Raw genomic sequence first — 21,423 nt, 5'->3', positions numbered from 1 at the left:
AGAGGACCTGAGTTTGGCTCCCAGCATCCAATCAGGCAGCCTTACAACTGCCTGTTAACTCCAAACCTCCGGGGCTCCTAGGCCTCTCTGGTCTCCATAGGCACTTGCACTCACATGCACACATTCAGACACAGGCACACACACATACATGTAATTAAGTATGACTTAACAAAAAAGAGAAGCAGCGTCAGAAACCTCCACTGATGGAATGCGCTTTCTTTGGAAAGACCAAATTCCCCATCATTTGATTTGAGGACACAGAACTCCTTATAGAGAGGACTTCAGCTTGAACTGGGCAGCCAGCCTGGGCTTACTTGTGTAAATTTACAAGGCTATCTCAGTCTCATACTAGCCAGAAGGAAGAGCAAGTCTCTCAGTGGGGTGAGTAAGGAAGGACAGAAAGTTTGAGATGGCTGACTATCAAGTCTGAAGTTGTGTGGGTGTCGAGACAAGAAGAGGCCTGGAGACAATACTGGGATTCAAGAATATAGATGTGGTGTTCCCGTGTTCCAATGTGTTGGCATCTGACCATAGGTTGGTAAAGTACAAATGCCGGGGGGGTGGGGGCAGCTGAAGATATAGGGATCAGAGTTCCAGGAGGTTATGGTGGGAGATTGAGTAAGAGGTTTTCTAGAGAGATGACCTAATTAAAAGTAATAGTAATTTTTTTTTTGAGTCAGGGTCTCTAGCTATGTTGCTTGCACAGGTCTTGAAGCCCTGTGTAGGAGGAACGAGTCAGCGTATCTTGACTGGCGGCCCATAATGACACACACATCTTACAACCTTAAGATCTGCCTGGCACATGGAGACAAATGACAACAGAGCCCATGACCTGGCCAGCGAATCAGATGGTGCCAGCGACAGGAAGAAAGATGTCGTGGACCAGTGGGGCACAGGTGGGGGTATCAAGGCACGCCCCAACCCCACAAAAATTTGTCTGCTTCTGCAAGCTCACCTGACTCCCAGAGTCTGTGCTGTTGACTCCCCATCTCATTCCCTATCCCCAAGGACCGCCCAGAGGGGTCGAGGGCTAGGGCAAGAGCCCTGGGCTCATGTGGCCCTTCTGCATCCCTCCAGAGGAGCTGAACTCCATATGCGCCTGTGTGCTGGCTCTAGTTTAATTTTTAAGACTGGGTACACTTCCCGTAGGAAACAGAATAGCACATGTAGAGGTCTGAAGAGTAGGGTGAGCTCACTGTGGAGACAGTGTAACTCCCAAGGCAGAGGAAGGAAGGGTAAGAGAGATGAGAGTAAAGTAAAATCCTGTAAACGGGAGGCTCCCAGGAAGACAAGCGATTGACATAAACAAGTTCTGCCTAAGCCCGATCTCCACTCTGTGCTCTGGCAGGTAAATTACACTGTGCTTATTCTGACTACAATAGAAGCTTCAGGGTGCAGATGGTGTAGCCCCATCCTGTGACAAGTACAGGACATGTCCCAAGTCAGTTCTCAGGCTCCAGCTCTGCACTAACTCAACGGTATGTTCATCCAAACTTGTGGTCCCTTTGGGAGACGAAGGCGCTTCCGGTGCAGACTTGGGAGTCTCCACAGACCTGAAGAGTGCCCCCAGATCAGGCAGTCTCCCAGAGAGGGACACTGTCTTTGATCAGGCCATCACAGTAAATCTCACAGGCTGGCTGTGCATCCAGTCTTCCTACTCTCCTACTTCTCTCACTCTGCTGGGAACCCAGGGAGAGGGAAGAGTTCATCTCCTGTCTGTACCAATGATGCAGAATGGGTTTTGGTGAATATGCCCCTTACAATGTCAGCCTCGCAGCCTCTGGAGAGCTGAGTGGATTCTGAAGGATTCTGACATTAGCTGAGGTATATGGAATCATCAGCAGGAGGAAATGCAGCAGCCCGCGGTACACTTGTATTTTCTTTAGTTTCTGTTTCCCATTGTGAACCTGGGTCTAAAATAGTAAATAGAAAACTCTAGGAATAACCAGTTTTAAATGTTGAGCCATTCGGAGCAATGTCATTTTGAGGATCACAGCTGTGGCGCAACAGTGCTGTGTTCAAACAACCTTCACACTTAACAATGCCTTTGAAGTACAGGAGCAGAAATGCCAAAAATTCAGATCTGTCAAAAAGGGCTTTCCTCAGATGAAAGGTTTGAAAACAGCGCACAGGCTATTTTGAGAGCGAACGCTAGCGCACTGCTTGTAGCATTCCCTTACTCTATTGTTAGGGTGCCCCTGCTGTACTGCCGTCTCAATCCATCATTGTGTGTTTTATGTTAAAAAACAAGCAGCACGGGCACACCCGAGGCAGAGGCAGGCGGTTCTCTGTGAGTTCAAGGCCTACCTATTCTACATAAGGAGACTAGGGGTGGGGAGGAGAGACAGCACATGCTACATTACACACCTGTCAATCAGCGCATGAGCACGAACACACAGACACACACACAGAGACACACACACACACACACTTACTTGCCCACATGCCAGGAGGGGCAAGAAGATGAGTTATCTATTGGTAGACTACTCGTTGCTGGGTTGTCCTTCCTTAAGTCCTCTGAAGATAGAGGGAGGGCAGAGCAAGAGGGTGAGAGCTTTGGTCCATTCCGAGCTCTGGCCCCTCCCTCCCACGCCCACCCAGCTTCCCTTCTCAGCTTAGAGCGAGCGATCTCGGCGGCTCACACTTACTTAGCTGCAGCGTCTTTCCTCAGCTGTTCATGCTTCATGAGGAGGTTCTTCCGGTCTCGGAAGGCTTTTCTGACCTTGTATCCTTTGTAGACTGCTTGGATTTTGAAGGCAGCGATGTCTTGTATAGCTGCGATGGACAGGGCACCATGTTCCAGCATGAACTGGATCACCTCATGGCGCTCACCAAGCAATGCATAATCAAGGGGCGTGTACCTAAAGTTAAAGGAAGACTGTTTTGGAATGGATTGTGATTCAAGGCACAGTAGAGCTGACATATTAGCACCTAGCAGTACCCTTACTCAGCCAGGAGGTGGCGCCACACACCTTTAGTTCCACCAGCCTACAGAGTGAGTTCCAGGACAGCCAGTGCTGCAGACAGAAACCCCTCATTTTACCACTGGCTATTTCCCAGGCGAAGTCTGATCTGTTCACCTTCTTTCTCTAAGGAATACAAAACAGGAAGGTTGCAGATTCCTTTGTGCGGCTGAGCTCTTGGAGCTGGCTCACAAGTTAGAGCAGTGGTTCTCAACCTTCCTCATATTGTGACCCTCTAGTACAGTTCCTCAAGTTGTGGTGACCCCAACCATGAACTTCGTTCTGATGCTACCTCATTAACTGTAATTTTGCTACTATTGTGAATCACAGTGTAAATAGAGGATATACAGGATATCTGCTATGCAACCCCTGTAAAAGGGTTGTTTGGCCCAAAAAGGGTAGAGACCCATAGGTTGAGAAGCATTGAGGTAGCAGCTATGGGAACACATAAACAGTTCTCTTCTTGTCTTGTGCCAAGTGATTCCCTACATCTGTCTGAAAACATTCTCCAAATTACTTTTCTGTAACTACTATAATTAATGCTTACAAAAAGAAGCCTGTTTTCAGATAGGGGAGACTGACTCCATGACACAGAGGGTCCCTACTACAAGTCACTGCATGGGAGCTGAATTGTGGACTGAATGGTGTTGGTAGCCACCTGGGTAAAAGAGACTTTTTTGTTTACTTGTTTTTGAAGCAGGATTTCTCTATGTAGCCTGTGATGGTTTGTGGATGCTTGCACCTGTTGGAGTAGGTATGTCACTGTGGGCATGGGCTTTAATACCCTAGTCCTAGTTCCCTGGAAGTCAGTCTTCCCCTAACAGCCTGCAAATGAAGATGTAGAACTCTCCGCTCCTCCAGCACCATGTCTGCCTGGATACTGTCATGCTCCTGCCTTGATAACAGACTGAACCCCTGAACCTGTAAGCCAGTCCCAACATTTGTTGCCCTTATAAGAGTTGCCTTGGAGCCGGGCAGTGGTGGCGCACACCTTTAATCCCAGCACTTGGGAGGCAGGGGCAGGCAGATTTCTGAGTTCGAGGTCAGCCTGGTTTATGGAGTCAGGGCTACACAGAGAAACCCTGTCTCGAAAAACCACAAAAAAACAAAACAAAACAAACAAAAAAAGAATTGCCTTGGTCATGGTGTCTGTTAATAGCAGTAAAACCCTAACTAAGACAAAACAACTAAAGATATGTGCAGCCACGCCCAGCTACAGAGTCTTGCATATTGCATCATAAACTGAACTAGTCCAGATGGAGCAAAGAGCTACATATAAGAAAAGAGACCACGCAGGGACTGGAAGATTTCATGGAAGATTGGAGAAATAGTAAACAGGAGGTTATTTCTGAAAAAGTGAGATGGAACTTAAAAATCATAAAAAAGACCAGTAAGTGAGACTAAATAATAAAACAATTTATAGGGGAAAACATCATTTAAATGGTACATATATATTTTAAGACTTGGAATGGGATTAAAGTATAAAAACTGAAATAAAAATATTCTCCCAGTGGTGGCAGTAATGCCACTTCCAATCAGACTTGATCTTTTGGGGTCTTAGCTGTCTGTGTTAAAGTGAATGGGGAAAGTGGGAGGTGGATGGAAAGGACTTGCCCCATGCCCAGCACGCAGCAGTCCCTGTCTATCTATGAGCACAGGACCCACACTGCAGCAGGGGTTATGATGCTGCAGGTGCCTGCCGCCAACATTTCCATAGGACCCAAACTCATGTTTACCCAGTGACAACTGCACACCGAGGCACATCTGCAGGGTGATGGAGGTGGTCCACACAACCATGGATCACCACGCACAGTGGGAAAAGGAGATGGATGTAAGAATGCAAGGTTAGACTCAGAAGACCTCATAATGGCTACTGAAAAGCAAGTCTCTCTGCAAACCATACCCAATAGTTACAGAAGGCATAAAAGGAAGAGGTTTTCAGAACAAGGGTGGCTTGCTTGCTTCAAGAAGGAGACTGAATTCAGAGACTGTGTTGGGTGACTAACAGATCATGAATAGTTTCCTCACGGAAACCCCAATAGCTGAAAAAAAAAAACCTGGTCATTTCAGAACACCTCAACTCAGGACACATCACTACTGTTAGGGGAAGAGAGGACCATAAATAAGTAGCCTCAAATGATACTTGTAAGTAGATGTTATTTTGTGAGTTTCGAAGGATTAAGAATTGGACAGCGCCTCTTCTGGCTGCACATCCACTAATGAGATGATCAGAGAGCCGCTGAGCACAGGGCAGCAATGTGATCTTTACAAGTCACTAAATGCAACACCTTCATTTCATAAATAAATGAGACCCAGGAAAGTTAAGCAACGGGTTGACAATTACGCAACCAGTTTGTACAGAATGTAGACTATAATTGATTGCAAGTAGCTCCCAGTTTAATATAACCTCCTTTTCTATCAACTCTTGAATACATTCTGGTAGAACAGAAGTGATTGTGAGATCAATTTGCATACAATATGTGTATTTAGTAAGGTTTTGTTGCTATGTGTATTCCTTTTAATTTTTTCCTTTGAATTTTTGTGGAAATATTTTAAAGCAAATTGTCGAGTCCTGTCAGTCCATCTCTCTGTGTCTCAGCATTCATCTACACATAACACAGGCACAGCCACAAGGATATGCTAACAAAAATATAGCAGTGATTTCTTAGTAAAATATAATGCATAACTCCTCCAATTAAGATTTTTGATTCAATCGATCTTAGCTTCAAACAGATAGAATGTAAATATCTAGCCAGGTTTTAAGGCTGACGTTTATATCTAGTGTTTCAGCAACTGTGTTGTCCTTATTATTCCATCCCACATTCCATTTAGAAACGTTCAAAGCCCTGTGAATATTCCCATTGACATGAGAGAGTGGCTGTCAGATAGCTATTGACTGAGAGCCAGAAGAAGTTGGCAGAAATGATGTCTATTTGAGGTACATCACTTGGTTAATGTCTATGCACAAGAAGTATAAATTAGCACTATATTGATGGTAACCAGCCAAGAAACAATGTAGACACTGATGAGAGATAACATACAATTGGACCTGCCACATGGGGACAGGCTGATGGGCTCAGCAGAATGCCCAAGCCAGAATGTCAATAAGCATAAGCAGCAATGCCAGCTTCTTACATGTGTACATCCATGTGCACTTCTATGGAAACAGAAGCAGGCCACCACTCCCTCCATTTTTCCATTGTTTCTTTACAAAGAGAGCAGCTAGGAAGTAACACTGTTATAGTAAATCCTCCTTCTTAATTATTGATTGACGATGATATGCTGTGGGGCGTGTGTGTGTGTGTGTGTGTGTGTGTGTGTGTGTGTGTGTGTGTGAGAATGTGGGTGAGCAAGTGCCATGGTACACGGAGATCCGAGAACAGCCTTCAGGAGTTGGTTCTCTCCTACCACAGGCTCTGGGGACAGAGCTCAGGCCATCAGGCTTGTGTAGTAAGTGCTTTTATCTACAGAGCCATCCTTTTGGCCTAGAAGTTCTTTAAAGAAATCACTAATTTAGGAGATTCTTATCTTTCCCTTCTGTTTTTCATTTGGAGCTTAAAAAGAAGCCCTTTCAGTTTTTTTCTGTAACAGAGACAGACTCTGGAAGAGGGTGTGAAGTCTGGCCATAGACTTAGTTATTACCTACAGTTCCCAGATCCAAGAGCCACAGAGTCTCTTCTGCTTAGACACCACTGAGCACTGTCCGTTTCTAGCCATGCTGGGGGTGGACCCAAGCACCGGAAACTGAGCTACACTCCCAACCAGGACTGAGTCTTCGGGTGACGACCCGAGCCTATCGCCGTGAATCATGCTTGAAGAAGGCAATGGATATGGATATTTATAGCTGTTCAGCTTTCATCTCAGCCTCCCCATGTTTTCAGACACTCGATGGCCGCCTTTTGTTCACTAACTAGTTATATCCTTACCAGTAATAGAAACAACCGCATATATAACTCACTCTGCTGACATGATGAATTTCTCGGCCTGGCCAGTCACAGTTTCACTGGCCATATGTTAAGTACAAGCTTGAAGAGGGTCCTTTTCCCTGCCTGCAGATGCGAACATGCGGTAAGTAGTACTCAAAAGTTCTGAGCAGGTGCAAAACTCCCATGGTTCTAAGCGAACGAACTCGGGAGGAAAATTTGGCTCTTTCCTCTGGCTCAGGATTGCTTGCTACAGTATTTGCCTGTGAGTATACTTGCTATTTCTGAACCAATAGCTCAACTTGAGATTTTTTCCATCTGAAAGGAAGGATGTAAGCCGAACAACACTATACTCACTCCCTCTCCCCGTCAAAGACTTACCTCTCCTCATTGTTCTCCATCTGATTAGGGAAAGCAGCAAAATCTAGCAGTAGTTTAATGGCATCAAGGTAGCCATTATTACAGGACCAGTGCAAAGCTGTTCGTCCCTGCAAGCATGAACAAGTCAACTGTACTGGGGTAAGCAGGTTCAGACACGTGGCTATAATAACTCAGAAGAAATAATTTCTCCTCGGATTGATCAACAATAAGGAAGGAATGCTATGAAGTATACAACAGAGAAAACAGGTGGCTCTTAACTAGAGTAATCACAATTAGCATGCTGGTGAGAGGGCATCGTGCACTGCCCATGATGAGAGCTGAGGAAGATTTGACATTGCTCGTGGGACATTCCAACCAACAGTGCAAATCTTGACTTTCACTACCAGAAAGCAGGAGGCAAACTCAATTTAAGTCAAATTCAATAAAATAAATGGTGTAATTGTTATTCTTGGTTAACAACTTGACTATATCTGTAATTAACATAAACATAAGTGGCTAGGTACTGTGAGGGATTCGTGGTAATCATTTGAAGTGGGAGGATCCACCTTAAATCTGGGCCACTACTTCTGCTGGTAGCCTGTATAAAGGACAAAGAAGGAAACTTACTCTCTGTCTGCTTGCCTTAATCCCACTGGCAAGTTCATTCTATTACTGGAATTAGAGTCTACTTCTTCAAGAGTCTGGTGTACACTGAAGACTAGCTGAGACATCCAACCTTGTGGACTGAACAACTACTTGATTCTGGAACTTTCTATTGATAGGTAGCTATTGTTGGAGTAGCTGAACCACAGCCAGTAAGCCACTTTAATAAATCCCATATATGTATATGTGTGTATGGAAAATTGAATGAATAAATGAATATATTCACATATACAAATGCATTCACATATATGGATATATATTCATTTCATCAGTTCTGTTCCTCTAGAGAACCCTGACTAATACGAATAGCCTATATTTAAGATTTTCAATGTCACAAAAGATTTTTTAAAAAGTTGCTTGCCACCAAGCCTGATGACTTGAGTTTGATCTTAAGATCATGGAGCCAGGCGTGTATGTGTGTGTATGTGTGTGTGTGTGCATATTCATGTATGCATGTGCACACAAACATAAATAATTAAATGTAAACCAAAAAGGAAAGCTAAAGAAGACATGAAACAGTGAAGAAAAGAAATAAGGTATTTATAGTGTTGAAGGTGTCAGAGAGGAAGCTATCCCAAGCCTAAATATGTATATACATCTAATCAGATTCTAAACATATCAGACATATGAACTGGATTAAAGGGAATTAGAGCCAAAATCACGGTGGTAAATTTTGAAAAATAGTTTTAAAATTTTATTAATTTTTATAGTGTTAGATTTTAAGTTGCTTTATTTTATAATGGTTGATGTTAGAAACATGTAAGAGGACACTAATGATATAGAAGAAATATGAAACACAACTTGAAGATTGGTATATAGACATGAAACATTGCATTAAACCATGACTGAATTGGAATTCTCCTTAGTTATATATTGAGTCTCTACCAAAATCAGCCATATGCTGGATCATAAAGAAAGTCTTAGAAGAACAATATCCTTCCCTGGAAAGATGTCTCTATTGTAACTTCTCGAATCCCTGACTTGTGATGCTACACGGAAAAGCAGCTGTCCTGAAATGGGGATCCTGGATTATTGTGTGGGTCTTTCCAAGGGAAAAAGGGCTGGGGAGCCGGTATCAGTGACTCAGCTAGCACCGGCCAGCTCTGACAATGGAGGATGGCCATGAGTCAAGCACCCTCTAAATGCTGGAAATGTTAAAAAACAAAGCTAAATGAAACAAACAAACAAACAAACAAACAAAAACAGAACAGAAACCCTGCTTCTCCTCAAGGTCTCTGAAACAAGGCAGCCCCGCTGCACTCTGGTTTCTTCGCCCAGTGAGACGCCTGTGACATAACTAATTTGTGTTGGATGTTTGTGCTAATTTATCACAGGAGCAGCAGGTAACTAATCTATTAAGTTAAGATTATGAAATAAGGACATGTCCAGGTGGTTGGAAAATAAGCAATAGACTCCCAATAATGTGCAGCCTTGCAAATAAAGAGACGGAGAAAGAAGCAACTATTCTAACTAAGTGACGGCGACGGCGGGCCTTAACTAGACGCTGCAGCGGAGCTCTAGCCTGGGGTAAATAAGTACCAGGAAGAGCTACATGGTGATACTCTGTCTTTGAAAGAAAAGATAAAATGTTTTAAAGGGAGCACCTACAACCCTAGTACTTGGGACTTAGGAGGTGAGGGCATGAGGATCAGGAGTTCAACATCACATGTGGCTATATTTCTAAGTTCAAGGCCAGTGTTGGGGCTAGGAGACTGTGTCTTAAAAAGGCGGCCCCTGACCACCAAACCAAGAGTAAGTCAGACCCAAGGAAGCAGGAAATAAAGATGGGAGCAAACACCATTCAAAAAACAGATGTGCTCAAAATGCAGAAAGTCAACAAGGACAGATGTCCTTGGAAGGGTGAAAAAGACAGGTTGAACGTAAAAAAAGAGAGAAAATACATATTATCAACCTATGCACTTAATGGAGAATTAGCTTTAACTCCTAAAACATAATATAGACAAGAGCAAATGTGACCAATTTTTATAAATACAACTGAAATTTTGAATAAGATGGAAAAGTTCCCAATAAAGTGTACTTACCAAAGTGGAAAAGAAATTATTAGGAAACAGAATGGTCTAGCAGCCACTAAAGAGCTGGGTCATTCATTAGTAAACTACGCACTAAGGAACTCCTCACAACCAGTGGACGTCACCAGCAAATGTTACTTACCATGTGCTTGAGGAAGAAGCAACGGCAACCCTACACAGATCCCTAGAAGGGTACATTCTAGCTCTATTCACAAGGTTAGAAACCCCTTCTACTCAAGCCTGGCAAGCACTAAGAAAGGGAGATTACCATGAACACAAGTACAAGGTTTTAAAATATCAGAAAATAAAATTCCTCCACATATAAAAATACCTACTACACTGTAAGTGAGGCTCATTGTAGAAGTGTGAGACAGGTTAACATCTGAACAAAACTCAGACAACTTGATCCACTTTATCAAGAGAAAAGAAGAAGAAAAGGATGTAATCATGTTGGTAGATGCACAAAGAATGTCTGATAGAAGATTTTCTGATAGAAATCTAAGTGCAGCCGGGCGGTGGTGGCGCACGCCTTTAATCCCAGCACTTGGGAGGCAGAGGCAGGCGGATTTCTGAGTTCGAGGCCAGCCTGGTCTACAAAGTGAGTTCCAGGACGGCCAGGGCTATACAGAGAAACCCTGTCTCGAAAAAAAAAAAAAAAGAAATCTAAGTGCGATCTAAGCAACTAGAAATAAAATCCCATGCAGTGGTGAAGTATTAGAAGCCAGATCGCTGAGAAACCAGAATGAGGTAAAGATAACCAGCATCACCAGTTCCCTTCAGAACTACCTGAGAGACCCTAGATGGTTCAAACAGATGATTCCAGAGCCCTACACATAAAAATGAACAGAACTGGAAAGTTGCTTGATAAAAAAGTATGTAAGAAACTGCCCATTTAGCACAACATAAAAACATGTGAAATTATAAATGCTGCATGCCTAATATATTCAGCATGCACCCCTGCTCCAGCATGCAGGCGGTCAGCAGTCAGCTGCAGGAGTCAGCTGTCTCCTTCCCACTTGGCCATCTTGCCAGCTTCTCATTATGTTGTTTTTACACACAACCGAGCAATCTTGGTGGACACTTCCTCAATGGTTAATAGAGAATCTATTTCCTGACTTAGAGAACCTGACTTATGATAGTGCTTTTAGAGGTAAGGCAGCCCTCCAAAAGTAGTGCTAGGGAAACGGAGGAGAAGTGGTACCGCATAGAGGAGGAGGTATGGAGGAAATGCTAATGCTTTCAAGGATTCTGGCAGTACACACACACACACGCACACACACGCACGCACCCTACAGCCGATCACACTGTATAGCATTTGTTACTTTGATTCAGTAATCCCCTTAGAGGGATTATTCTAAGGGAACAATCCAAAAGAAGAAAGGTAATTTGTGAAGATAATTCTGGTAGGGTTGGAAGGTGGAGACGTGTCCATGTATGTGAGTTAATTACTGAACTCGAGAGTTTAGTTAAGGGCTTCCCACTCCCAAGTACTGTCACTACAGAGTTGTCAATGAAGCTACTTAAGTTCCAGTTTCCTCCACTGTGAAGTGGGATAATGGCAGTAACTACTTCATTGGGTCACTGTGAGGGTGGAATACATAATTCTTGAATATAAAGCTCTTGGTATTTCAGGATATTAAATTGTTGTGATCACGAGAAAGATTATCAATTGAGAAAATGTTGGTGCTAATTTTAAGTGAACAAAGGCCATTTTAAATATGTTAACGTATGTGTATACATACATTAAATAACAAAGATATAGATGAGCACTAGAAGAGAACATGGACAAATGGAAATCATCTTTCTCCGAGTGATAACCTTTGTACTTCATTCATAACAGAGAGGGATACCATGGAGCTGGTAGCACAGAAAGCCTAGGGTTTCTACCTCTTTGTCTTGGATGTTGGGGTCTGCATTGTTCTCCATGAGCACAGCCATACAGTTGATGTACCCTCCATATGCAGCACACTGAAGCGGTGTTCTTCCTGCATAATCCTGCACGTTTGGGTTGATCTTATTTTCTATCAGTATCTGGCAGACGTCAGCATTTCCCCCCAGCGCTGCCCAGTGTAGAAGCGAATGTCCGTCCTGGTCAACCAGATCTACTCGTGCTCCACCTAGCACAGCAAAACTACAGTGAAAGTGTGGACAGCATTTATTGGAAGGAGCAGAAGCTTAAAAACCTAACGGTGCTCTCTAAAAGTCCCCCAGCCCCCCATACTTCTGTGCATATACACGGTCAGTGCCAGAGCTTTAGAGGGCTCTTGAAGGTTTGGAGAGGTTGGAACTCATTCTCTTTCTGTGACTGCAGAGGGGTAACCTGAATCACATGTTCATGGACAGGTGAGGCTACTGGTGAAGACAGTTTTCTCCTGGTGCCACGTGGGCGCTCTTCCTGAACTTTCTGATGCATGACTCTGTGTGTGAATGAAAGCATTCACACTGGGTGTGCTGCGGTGCCTACCTGTGTGTGAGCCACAATAGGGGCGCTGATCCAGCTCACCTTTAATAAGCGTCTGAATCACATCTCTGTGTCCCATCTCACAGGCTCGGAACAGTGGCGTATGTTTCATGACGTCAGTGGCATCCACTTGAGCATCATTGTCCAATAATAACTTCACGGTGCTGACGTGGCCAGAAAGGGCAGCAGCGTGTAAAGCTAAAACAGAAGCCAAAGCCGCCGGTAAGCTCTCACAATAACTTTACCTTTTAATTTTAAGCATATTTTCCTTTCTCTTATGATTTCCACCTCACTGTGGCTGAATGCAACCCAAGTTTTTCTCCCCTCCTCCCTCCCCGACCCCAGCTCTGGCCATGCACAGGTTGGTGTGGTGTGTGGGTGGATGGTGAGGCCAATGCTGAGTTCTGGCTGTCCTTAGTGATGTGCGAGAGATTTTCTTTTCCTTCTGATTTGCAATTGGAATTTCAGACAAAGGAGAGACTTTCATTGGATGCTAAATACTGTGCCTCTTAGTAACCAGTATGCAGTTACAGGTCTCAATTAGTAAAGAAAAACTGAAGCAAGAGTCTGGTAAGGCCTGATAAGGCTGTGAAGCAGTAAGGGTTCTATAGTCGTGGGAAGTTCTAACATGAGAGAGCAACATGCAGTCATCCCTTAAAATATAGTTTGAAATGTTAGTAGCTACTAAAATGCACAGTTTTTTGCATATTATATATATGTTGAGGTAGGTACACATGCATGTGTATGCACATGTGTGTTGAGACCCAAAGTTGCCATCAGTTCCTTGACTGTTCTCTACCCTGCATACACTGGGTCTCTCCCTGACTCCACAGGCCAGCCAGCTGGCTCTGTGGTTTTCTTGTTTCCTTCTCCCAGGCGTGGGGACTACTGACCAGCCTCCAAGCCTCACTCACTGTGTCTGGTTCTCACACGTGCATGGGAGAGCCTTACCCACTGAGCTATCTCTTCAGCCCCAACTATGCTCAGTTCTAAGTTTCTGGGTTTTTTTTGTAATATGAAAGTAAACGATGAGACAAGTTTCTATCTTGTGTTTAAGGTGCAGCCAAAGCTATAAACCAGGTGTTGATTTTTACCTGGTAGAGACACTAATTTTAGCCATAATACTTGGAAGAAATAAAGCCTTTGGAGTAAGATCTTGGCAAACTCAAGATCTTAAAAAGTAAAAAGCTAAGTCAAACAATATTATCTTAGAAACAGTGATGTCTAGTTTCTGTATTATAAACTTGGTAGCGCCTTTCAGCACCTGAAGCACTGCGAGCCCACGTGCCAGTTCCTACCTGTGCCTCCGTACTTGTCTGACATGTTAATGTCGATGTCTGACTTTAGACTCAGCATTGTCCTGAGCACGTCATCATTGCCTTTTCCTGCTGCCCACATGAAAGATGTTCTTCCTTCCAGGTCAGAATCATCCTTCACTGAAGGATGCTGCAAAAACACTTTGACTGTTTCCTGTAAGAAGACTTAATGTGAAACACTGCAGTGGTGAACATCTCTACATGGTAATAGAGCACCTGTGTGGTTCCATGAAGAAGACAAGGGCTTCTCCTGATGTTTTTAAATGAATAATAAAACTTCAATTTCGATAGAAAATGAAGATCTTCTTCTCTTATATTAGTCTTTGTTTCTGGAACATTTCAAGAACATAATCTAATTTTCTCATTCAACACCGTTAAATTTGACTGCCCCTTCCTAGGGGACACTGAAGAAGAGGTAGAAAGACTGTTAAGAGCCAGAGGCTGGGAAGGGCTGATGCCCAGCAGTGTTCTCTGGACAGGACAAAGGCTGGCTCATGGTGAACTCTCTGCAGCTGTGGCTGCCAGCACAAGACTGGGCCTGTCAACATGTCTGGTGAAGGGAGAAGGGCTTGAGAGGCCCCACCCCTCTCTGAGGGACTATGACAGTCAGTGGTGGCAGGAGGAACTCATGCAGCTCTCCTCATTAGTGCTGAGTTGCCCGTGCTCTAGTAAGTAACCCCTCACTCATGCAGGCAGCACTACTAGACCCGCTGTGTCCCACAGAGAGGACATGACCTGAGGGAACTTACTGGGGAGAAGGTGAGGATGAATGAAACTGCCAAAGAATAGAAAATAATATAATAAAATTAAAAGATGACAAGTGTAATATAACTGAGAACGAGTCTCTTTGATCAAGCTTTCAAACTGTTAAGACCACTGTTAGAAATGAAAAGTTGAAGGCTTTAAAGAATGCAGTGTCACGACTAACACTAAGCTACACATTTGCTTGTGCACTGTACCTGCAGAGACCCACATGTGCCTCTAGAGAAGGCCAACTGATCGTCTCACTGTGTATTTCATTTCTAGAAATCTTCAGTGGTTAAGATATTTGCTGATTACTGATCAAAATTTACTGTGAAATGTAGCATTCAACTCATTTTAAAGAATTTTATTTAACCATTCCTATATTTTAGATCCTGCCTCTGGATTAATGGACAAAAAGGGACCTGGGCAGTCAGTTCTAACAGTGCCCAGCAGCTGGATTACTGCTGTTGGTTTCTGTGCTGGGATCAAATCCAGGGCCTAAAGGGATCTGGAATCCTATAGGTGGAACAACATTATGAACTAACCAGCACCCCAAAGCTCTTGACTCTAGCTGCATATGTATCAAAAGATGGCCTAGTCGGCCATCACTGGAAAGAGAGGCCCATTGGACTTGCAAACTTTATATGCCCCAGTACAGGGGAACGCCAGGGCCAAAAAGTGGGAGTGGGTGGGTACAGGAGTGGGGGGGAAGTGTATTGGGGACTTTTTGGATAGCATTGGAAATGTAAATGAGGAAAATACCTAATAAAAAAATTAATTCTAAAAAAAAAAAATAAAATATTAAAAAAAAAAAATCCAGGGCCTTGCTTGCTTAGGCTGCATGAGCGCTGTGCAGGTGACTGTCATTCCCAGTTCTTGTACCTGGATTAATGTTTCCCCTGCGGACATTTTTTCTAGAACTCGGACACAGATTTCTAGGAAGACCAAGAAACTTGTGTTTGAATAAATATAAAAGAGTTTCAAAAAGAAATCACTGTAGCTGACTCTTAATATTTTATATGTAGAAGAGGGGTGGGGAGCTAGCCCAGAAGTCGAGCTCTAGTTACTGGGTTCAATTCCCAGCACCTGCATGGAGGCTTAAAATCATAAGTAGCCTGATTCCCAGACGATCTGATACCCTCTTCTGCTCTCCAAGGACACCAGGCAGCCACACGTTACCCAGACATACATGCAGGCAAAACACCTATACATATACAATAATAAAAAAGAATAAATACAATGGCTCGTCTAATTTAGTCCTTGTTTTGCACTGCAAGAAATGCAAGTTTATGCCCATAAATATTGGAGGCAGGTACAGGAACAGTTCCATGTGAACCTGGAATTCCCAGCAATCTGTCTACAGCATGGTAAGGTTTCCTAATTTTAAAACTATTTCCTGATTTGCTTATTTTTGTTTTTTCAAAAAAGAAAATAGCGACCTTATGTGGAATTAACAGAAGCTAAAGTAATTGATAAGCTTGAAACAGAGTTCAGAAATATGCATAATTATTAAAACCAACTCTGGAACTGGCAGACTACCTAACTCAAACATCTGTAATGCGCTACCATTCTCTCTTACTCCCACTGATAAGTATTTAATTATTGGTATTTGTATTAAAGCTAGAATCTCCAGTCTGGTTCACGATCATGGGCAAGGCATTCCATCTCTCAGAACCTGTAAATGGGACGCTGTGACCCACCTCACAGGCTACTGCTGAGTCATGTACTGAGTTTTCATTCCCATGGACCCATCCGCTTGGGCCGTGTGACTTTCCCATCTGTGTTAAGAAAGAACTACTTCTCCAAATATTATTGAGATGTTCAGAGTTAATAAAAGATAATGGTTTGCCAAAACTCTAGGTGGTGCATTGAGTAAAGTTTTAGGGAGGCCATGAAGGAAAGAATGTAAGTGTACAGATGGCCGGCCTGTGGACAACTCAAGAGCAGAGAGACAACGTTCTTGCCACAAAGAGCACCCGTGAGTTTTTGACGTATTAAATAGAAAGGTAATAGCTAGCATATAAGACAGAATCTAACTGGCTTCTGCAGAGTGAGAAGGAATGAAAATGGTGCTCAGTAGAATACTGAGGTCAAAAAGTAGGGTTATGCTCTGCCCAGGCCAGAGCTATTGAGTTTCACTGAACACTCACTATGAAGACAGAAAACCAACTGTGGCCTCTTTCATGTCTCAGTGTCAGACTACACACTGTCATGCTGCAAAGTGAACCCAGGACATAAAACACAAGAATGAACTTTGTGATCCATGGAGGTCTATCAGGGAAGAACTAGAGATAATGGCCAGGATCCCTAGATATAATAATTCACATGTTTGCCTTCACAGATGTATACAATCTACAATCACTAATATGAATCAGAAGAATGTATTCTGTGTTTGGACACCTGCTCTCGTATGTACACCACTGCTCTCATAGGAACATGGCCTATGTAGACTCCTGCTCTACACCAGGTGAGGTAGACACTTACATAAGTTTGTTCTGTCTTTCTAGCAGTCCTGAAAGAAGACTTATAGTTATTAAACAATCTATGAAGACGCAAAGGCTCAGAGAGGTTAAGAAAGTTGTCTGAGGTCACACAGCTAGCAATCTTCACAGTTGATTTTTCCAGCAGCAAAGCCTTGTTGCAGTGCTTTCAAGACAATTCTAGGGTGCCAAACACTATGACATCCTTAGTGCTATAAAAGTCACAAATTACGGCAGTACACTCACCATAAAACAAAAGGTTATACAGAGTGTTTAAATAAAGTGACATAAAACTTTGCAGGTGACTAGGAACCTTATAAAAACACACACCACTGCCTGCATCACGGTGCTGACAGTGTGAATGATGGTTAAAAGCCAACTCTGCCAACTCAGATACATGAACTTTAACCTGGCACAGTGAATTAGATCCGTGCCAACCTTCTTTTGATAACACTCTGTCTATCATTAGAATAGGCTGACTGAAAGGGGCACAGGACCATAGCATATTATTTCTTATATTGAATATGAAGATCTAATTATATCAAAATAAACACTTTACTAGGAGAAAGGGGAGCCATAACTTACAGCAAAGTTACTCTGAGCTGCATAGTGCAAGGGTGTTGCTCCCTGGCTGTCCGAAGGGATCGTTCCAGACTTGTTTCTTTCTAGAAGGAGATGGACAATCTGTGCATGACCTGAGAACACACATAAGGTAGGCATCACACACAGAGGGATAAGCCAGTTTTTAATCCAGTTAAAAGAAAGAAGGAAAAAAGGAGAAGAAGAAGGAAGAGGAGGAGGAGGAGCAGCAGCAGCAAAACCAAAGAGTAGCATTCAACAGCATTTAGAGTGGTCTCGACAGCTCCTGGCACAGCCTTTCCCTCCTCCTCGGCTGTGCCTATGGCAGGGTAGAACGAAGGCAAAGCTTACAACAGTAAAAACAGGATGCTTCGTCAGGAAGGAAGAGCACAGTGACAGCAGGTGCCAGGCTCAGGGGCTGCCTCTTGGGCTTCTTGGCTTCACTGCCCATCATGTTAAGGTTCTACTTCCTGATCCCCGAGAACTGACCCTTAGCTCCTTCTACTGCTCCGCTGAACCTCTTCTGACTCTGAGGACTAACCACCCTCTCAGCATTGCTTCTCTAGTCTTTTAACATCAAGGCTGTGAGTTCACACTCCTCAAAATAAGAGAGCAGGCATTGTGGCATGGTGGCGGGCTAACAGTCTAGTCTGAAAGAGGTGGCTTCTGCAAGGGAGAAAACTGTACAAAGGGTCTGAGAATTAACAAGCTGGGTGTGGTAGTGTGTGCCTGTAAACCCAGCACTTGAGAGCTCAGGCAGGAGGAGTGAAAACTGAGACTAGCCTGGGCTACCGAGAAAGTGCTAGGACATTGTCTGGTTATCTCAAAAAACAGCACAGCACAACACAGCACAACACAGCACCACACAGAAGGCTAACAAACTTAGGAAACCCTTTTAGACTCTCTAACAGAGCATGTGGGGAACAGGGCAGGGAAGGAGATGCCATGATGGAGGAACCTTCTGAGCAAGGCTGTGCTGGGTGGAAGGATCTGCCTGGGGGTTGGGGGCTGTGCTCATGCACTCACTCCACATGTGTGGTTTAAGATGGAGTCTTCCTAACCCAAATACAGGCCTGGTGACTATCTGTGCAATAGTGTCAATCTAAAGACATCTATCTACTCTTGTTTGAGGAGCAAAGAAAACATTTAGTAAGGAAAACCCCCCAGCATTGGAAAGATGAAGGGCATACCTCAGAGATGGTCTCAAGAAGGCTCAGAGCAAAGTGGAGAAACTGTTAGGCATCTTCAGTTTAGTCAGAAAGAGATGGCTTCTACGAAACAAAAGAGAGGATCCAAGGAGGAAAACAGGCGACATGACAAGCTGATGGGAGGACATACAGTGAGCGTAAGAAGAAACAGGCGGCAGTGGGAATGAAGACACAGTTAAAATAAAAAAAAAAAAAACCCATGTAATAGGAATAATAAAATCAGAATTACAGGATGAGAGTGAATTTAGTAAAGTGGATACAGAGTTGTGAGGTACACCCACTTTCTAGAGGAAACAGAAAAGGGGTGAAACACCTTAGAAGACAGACTAAATAACAAGTCTGACATAAAAGCTGTAAGCAAAAATGAAAATCACTTTAAAACATATGGTGTGCAATTTAAAACTTAAAGCAAGATATTCACAATTGAGCAGACCCTCAGACTGCTAACTGAGCAGACCCTCAGACTGTTAACTGAGCAGACCCTTACACTGTTAACTGAGCGGACCCTCAGATTGCTAACTGAGCAGACCCTCAGACTGTTAACTGAGCAGACCCTCAGGCTGTTAAATGAGTGGACCCTCAGGCTGTTAACTGAGTGGACCCTCAGATTGCTAACTGAGCAGACCCTCAGGCTGTTAACTGAGCAGACCCTCAGGCTGTTAACTGAGTGGACCCTTAGACTATTGACAAAACCAAAGCAGTAATGAAGAAAGGGCACAGCTCATCTTATGAGCAGGAGGAGACAGGTGAGGTCTTGCTCTTGACTCTGATTCCTGGGTAAATAAGATTTCAATAAGTTGAAAAGTCACTACAACAAAGCCTACACTTCCACCTGCCATACCAGGCAGGCTACAGCCACGTGATGGCAGCACATACTCTCTGGTAGAAGGCGAAAACAAAGGGGCAAGAAAACATTAAGAAAAAACCCCTCTGAAAATATTAATAATTCCCCAAGAGTAAAAAGAAAATATTACTTTTTAATAATGACTATAAGTGGTTTAACTACTACGTAAAACAGAAAAGCTCTCAGTTTGTACTCTTTCAAATAATCTGACACAAGCACACATACTAGATACATATCTGTCCTTCAACAAGAAAACTAAAAAATAAAAATAAAAAAGTGATCCCTAAGAGGTTACAAGGCAGATATGAAGAAAAAAAAAATCAAATATCAAGGACTGATTACAATCATCAAATGAATCCTTTGCCCACATCACAGCCATGAATGTGAAGACAAGTTACATTATATTCGCATCTTGTCAATGAATTTTCATTCCTTTAAAACCTTATAACATGATGCTGAAATAAGAACCAGTATTTAACAGAGAATTAGTTTACATTACCACATTTTCAGTGCAATAGAAGGAGCCGGGTTATGAGATAATTGAGCATAGGAATTAGATATGGAAATGCTGAAGCAGGAGGAAGGAGCCCATGGGAGAAGTGAAGCACTTCTGTAGTTGAGAAGTCTTTCCTACCAGGGGTCCTCTGACTTACGGCAGAATGTACCTAGTAAGGCTGCCCAGTGAAGTGGGGTTCGAAATAAGTTATCGTAAGACGTTATGTTGCAGCTTTCATAGGAGGTCAAGACATCCACCACCGTTAGGTTTCCATCAGCGACTGCAAAGTGCAGAGGTGTGCGGCCCTCGTAGTCTTGCCAGTTCAGTAAAGATTCTGTTGGGGCAGCATCCTATTTTTAAGAACCAGAGACTTCAGACATGTAGAATCCTCAATAAATATGTTTACTATTCACACTAACTACTTCTTAAAATGAAACCTGCACGTTCTCTAAAGGTACAAGTAAAATGATAGCTTAAATGTATGAGCTAAATCTTCAACAATTAACTTTCCTATTTATCAATAATATAAAAAATACAGAAAAGAATAGAGTAACTACCATGCTTGCATGAAAAAGGTGTGGCACTTTGCCTAATGTGCTTTTGAATCTGTTATGAATTAGGCTAGAGCTGTGTTTTGTTTTGCTAACATATATAGTCATCCAAGGACAACATTTACTTTGTATATATGACTTTGATATTGACACAATGGAAGCACACTTGTAATATCTTTGGCAACTTTTTCTTCCTACGCTGCTCGTGTAGGTATCCCTGGTGGTTCTGGCTCATTTGTTAAACTAGAATTTTGTTGTCCGTTTTTCTCCAGAGGAACAGTTACATTATTTCCATTTTTCTCACCATCACAAATAATGTTGCAAAGACTGTTTCCCTCACATATTTCTTGCAGCTCAATGTGTGAGATTTTCCTCTTATACACATGGAAAGAGGCTTTGCATTCTACCACATACTGTCAAGCTGCTCTCCAAATGCTTGGACCAATGAACACACCCACGACAATGTGCAAAGTGTTTATTTTCCACATGCTGGTGCAGATTAATCACTTGGTATCAAGCTTCCTATATGTTATTCCTAGTCTGAGGCTGAAAGACATTTCCCTGACACTTAATTTAAGGTGCTTTTATGAATGAAGCTGAAAATTTTATCCCCATCTTATTTCTCTGTAGGTTGACAGTTTATTCCTCTGTAAGTTCACAGCACGCACTGACACTTCTGCTGGATCGTTGCAGCAGACATCATGATGTGCTTCTTAGTCTCCCTTTGACATCGAAGATCATATTTCCCTGTTCCCAGGAACACTACTGGCCCAGAACCCTCATGTCTCAGCTTCCTGGAACAGCT

The 21,423-nt window shown here is 43.1% G+C and overlaps 1 protein-coding gene across 5 annotated transcripts in view; it reads right to left on the bottom strand.

Annotated features, from left to right (window-relative positions):
- Invs (inversin) overlaps positions 1–21,423 on the bottom strand; it is a 147,347-nt gene that overhangs the window by 20,888 nt on the left and 105,036 nt on the right. For 3 of the 5 annotated variants that reach the window (XM_029476079.1, XM_029476082.1, XM_029476081.1), the window contains 7 exons: positions 20,237–20,417; positions 17,526–17,635; positions 13,699–13,870; positions 12,443–12,598; positions 11,827–12,056; positions 7,268–7,374; positions 2,649–2,861 (listed from right to left, as the gene is read on the bottom strand). In XM_029476079.1, coding sequence (XP_029331939.1) covers positions 2,649–2,861; positions 7,268–7,374; positions 11,827–12,056; positions 12,443–12,598; positions 13,699–13,870; positions 17,526–17,635; positions 20,237–20,417 — 1,169 coding nt within the window. Of the gene's footprint in view, positions 1–2,648; positions 2,862–7,267; positions 7,375–11,826; positions 12,057–12,442; positions 12,599–13,698; positions 13,871–17,525; positions 17,636–18,709; positions 19,358–20,236; positions 20,418–21,423 lie in introns of those variants that run through there. The other 2 variants (XM_029476080.1, XM_029476083.1) reach the window with 2 other exon arrangements.

The sequence above is a fragment of the Mus caroli genome, chromosome 4, assembly GCF_900094665.2.
Source record: "Mus caroli chromosome 4, CAROLI_EIJ_v1.1, whole genome shotgun sequence".
Taxonomy (NCBI): Eukaryota; Metazoa; Chordata; class Mammalia; order Rodentia; family Muridae; genus Mus; species Mus caroli.
The sequence above is the reverse complement of the archived record's forward strand: the minus strand, read 5'-3'. Positions and strand labels throughout refer to the sequence as shown.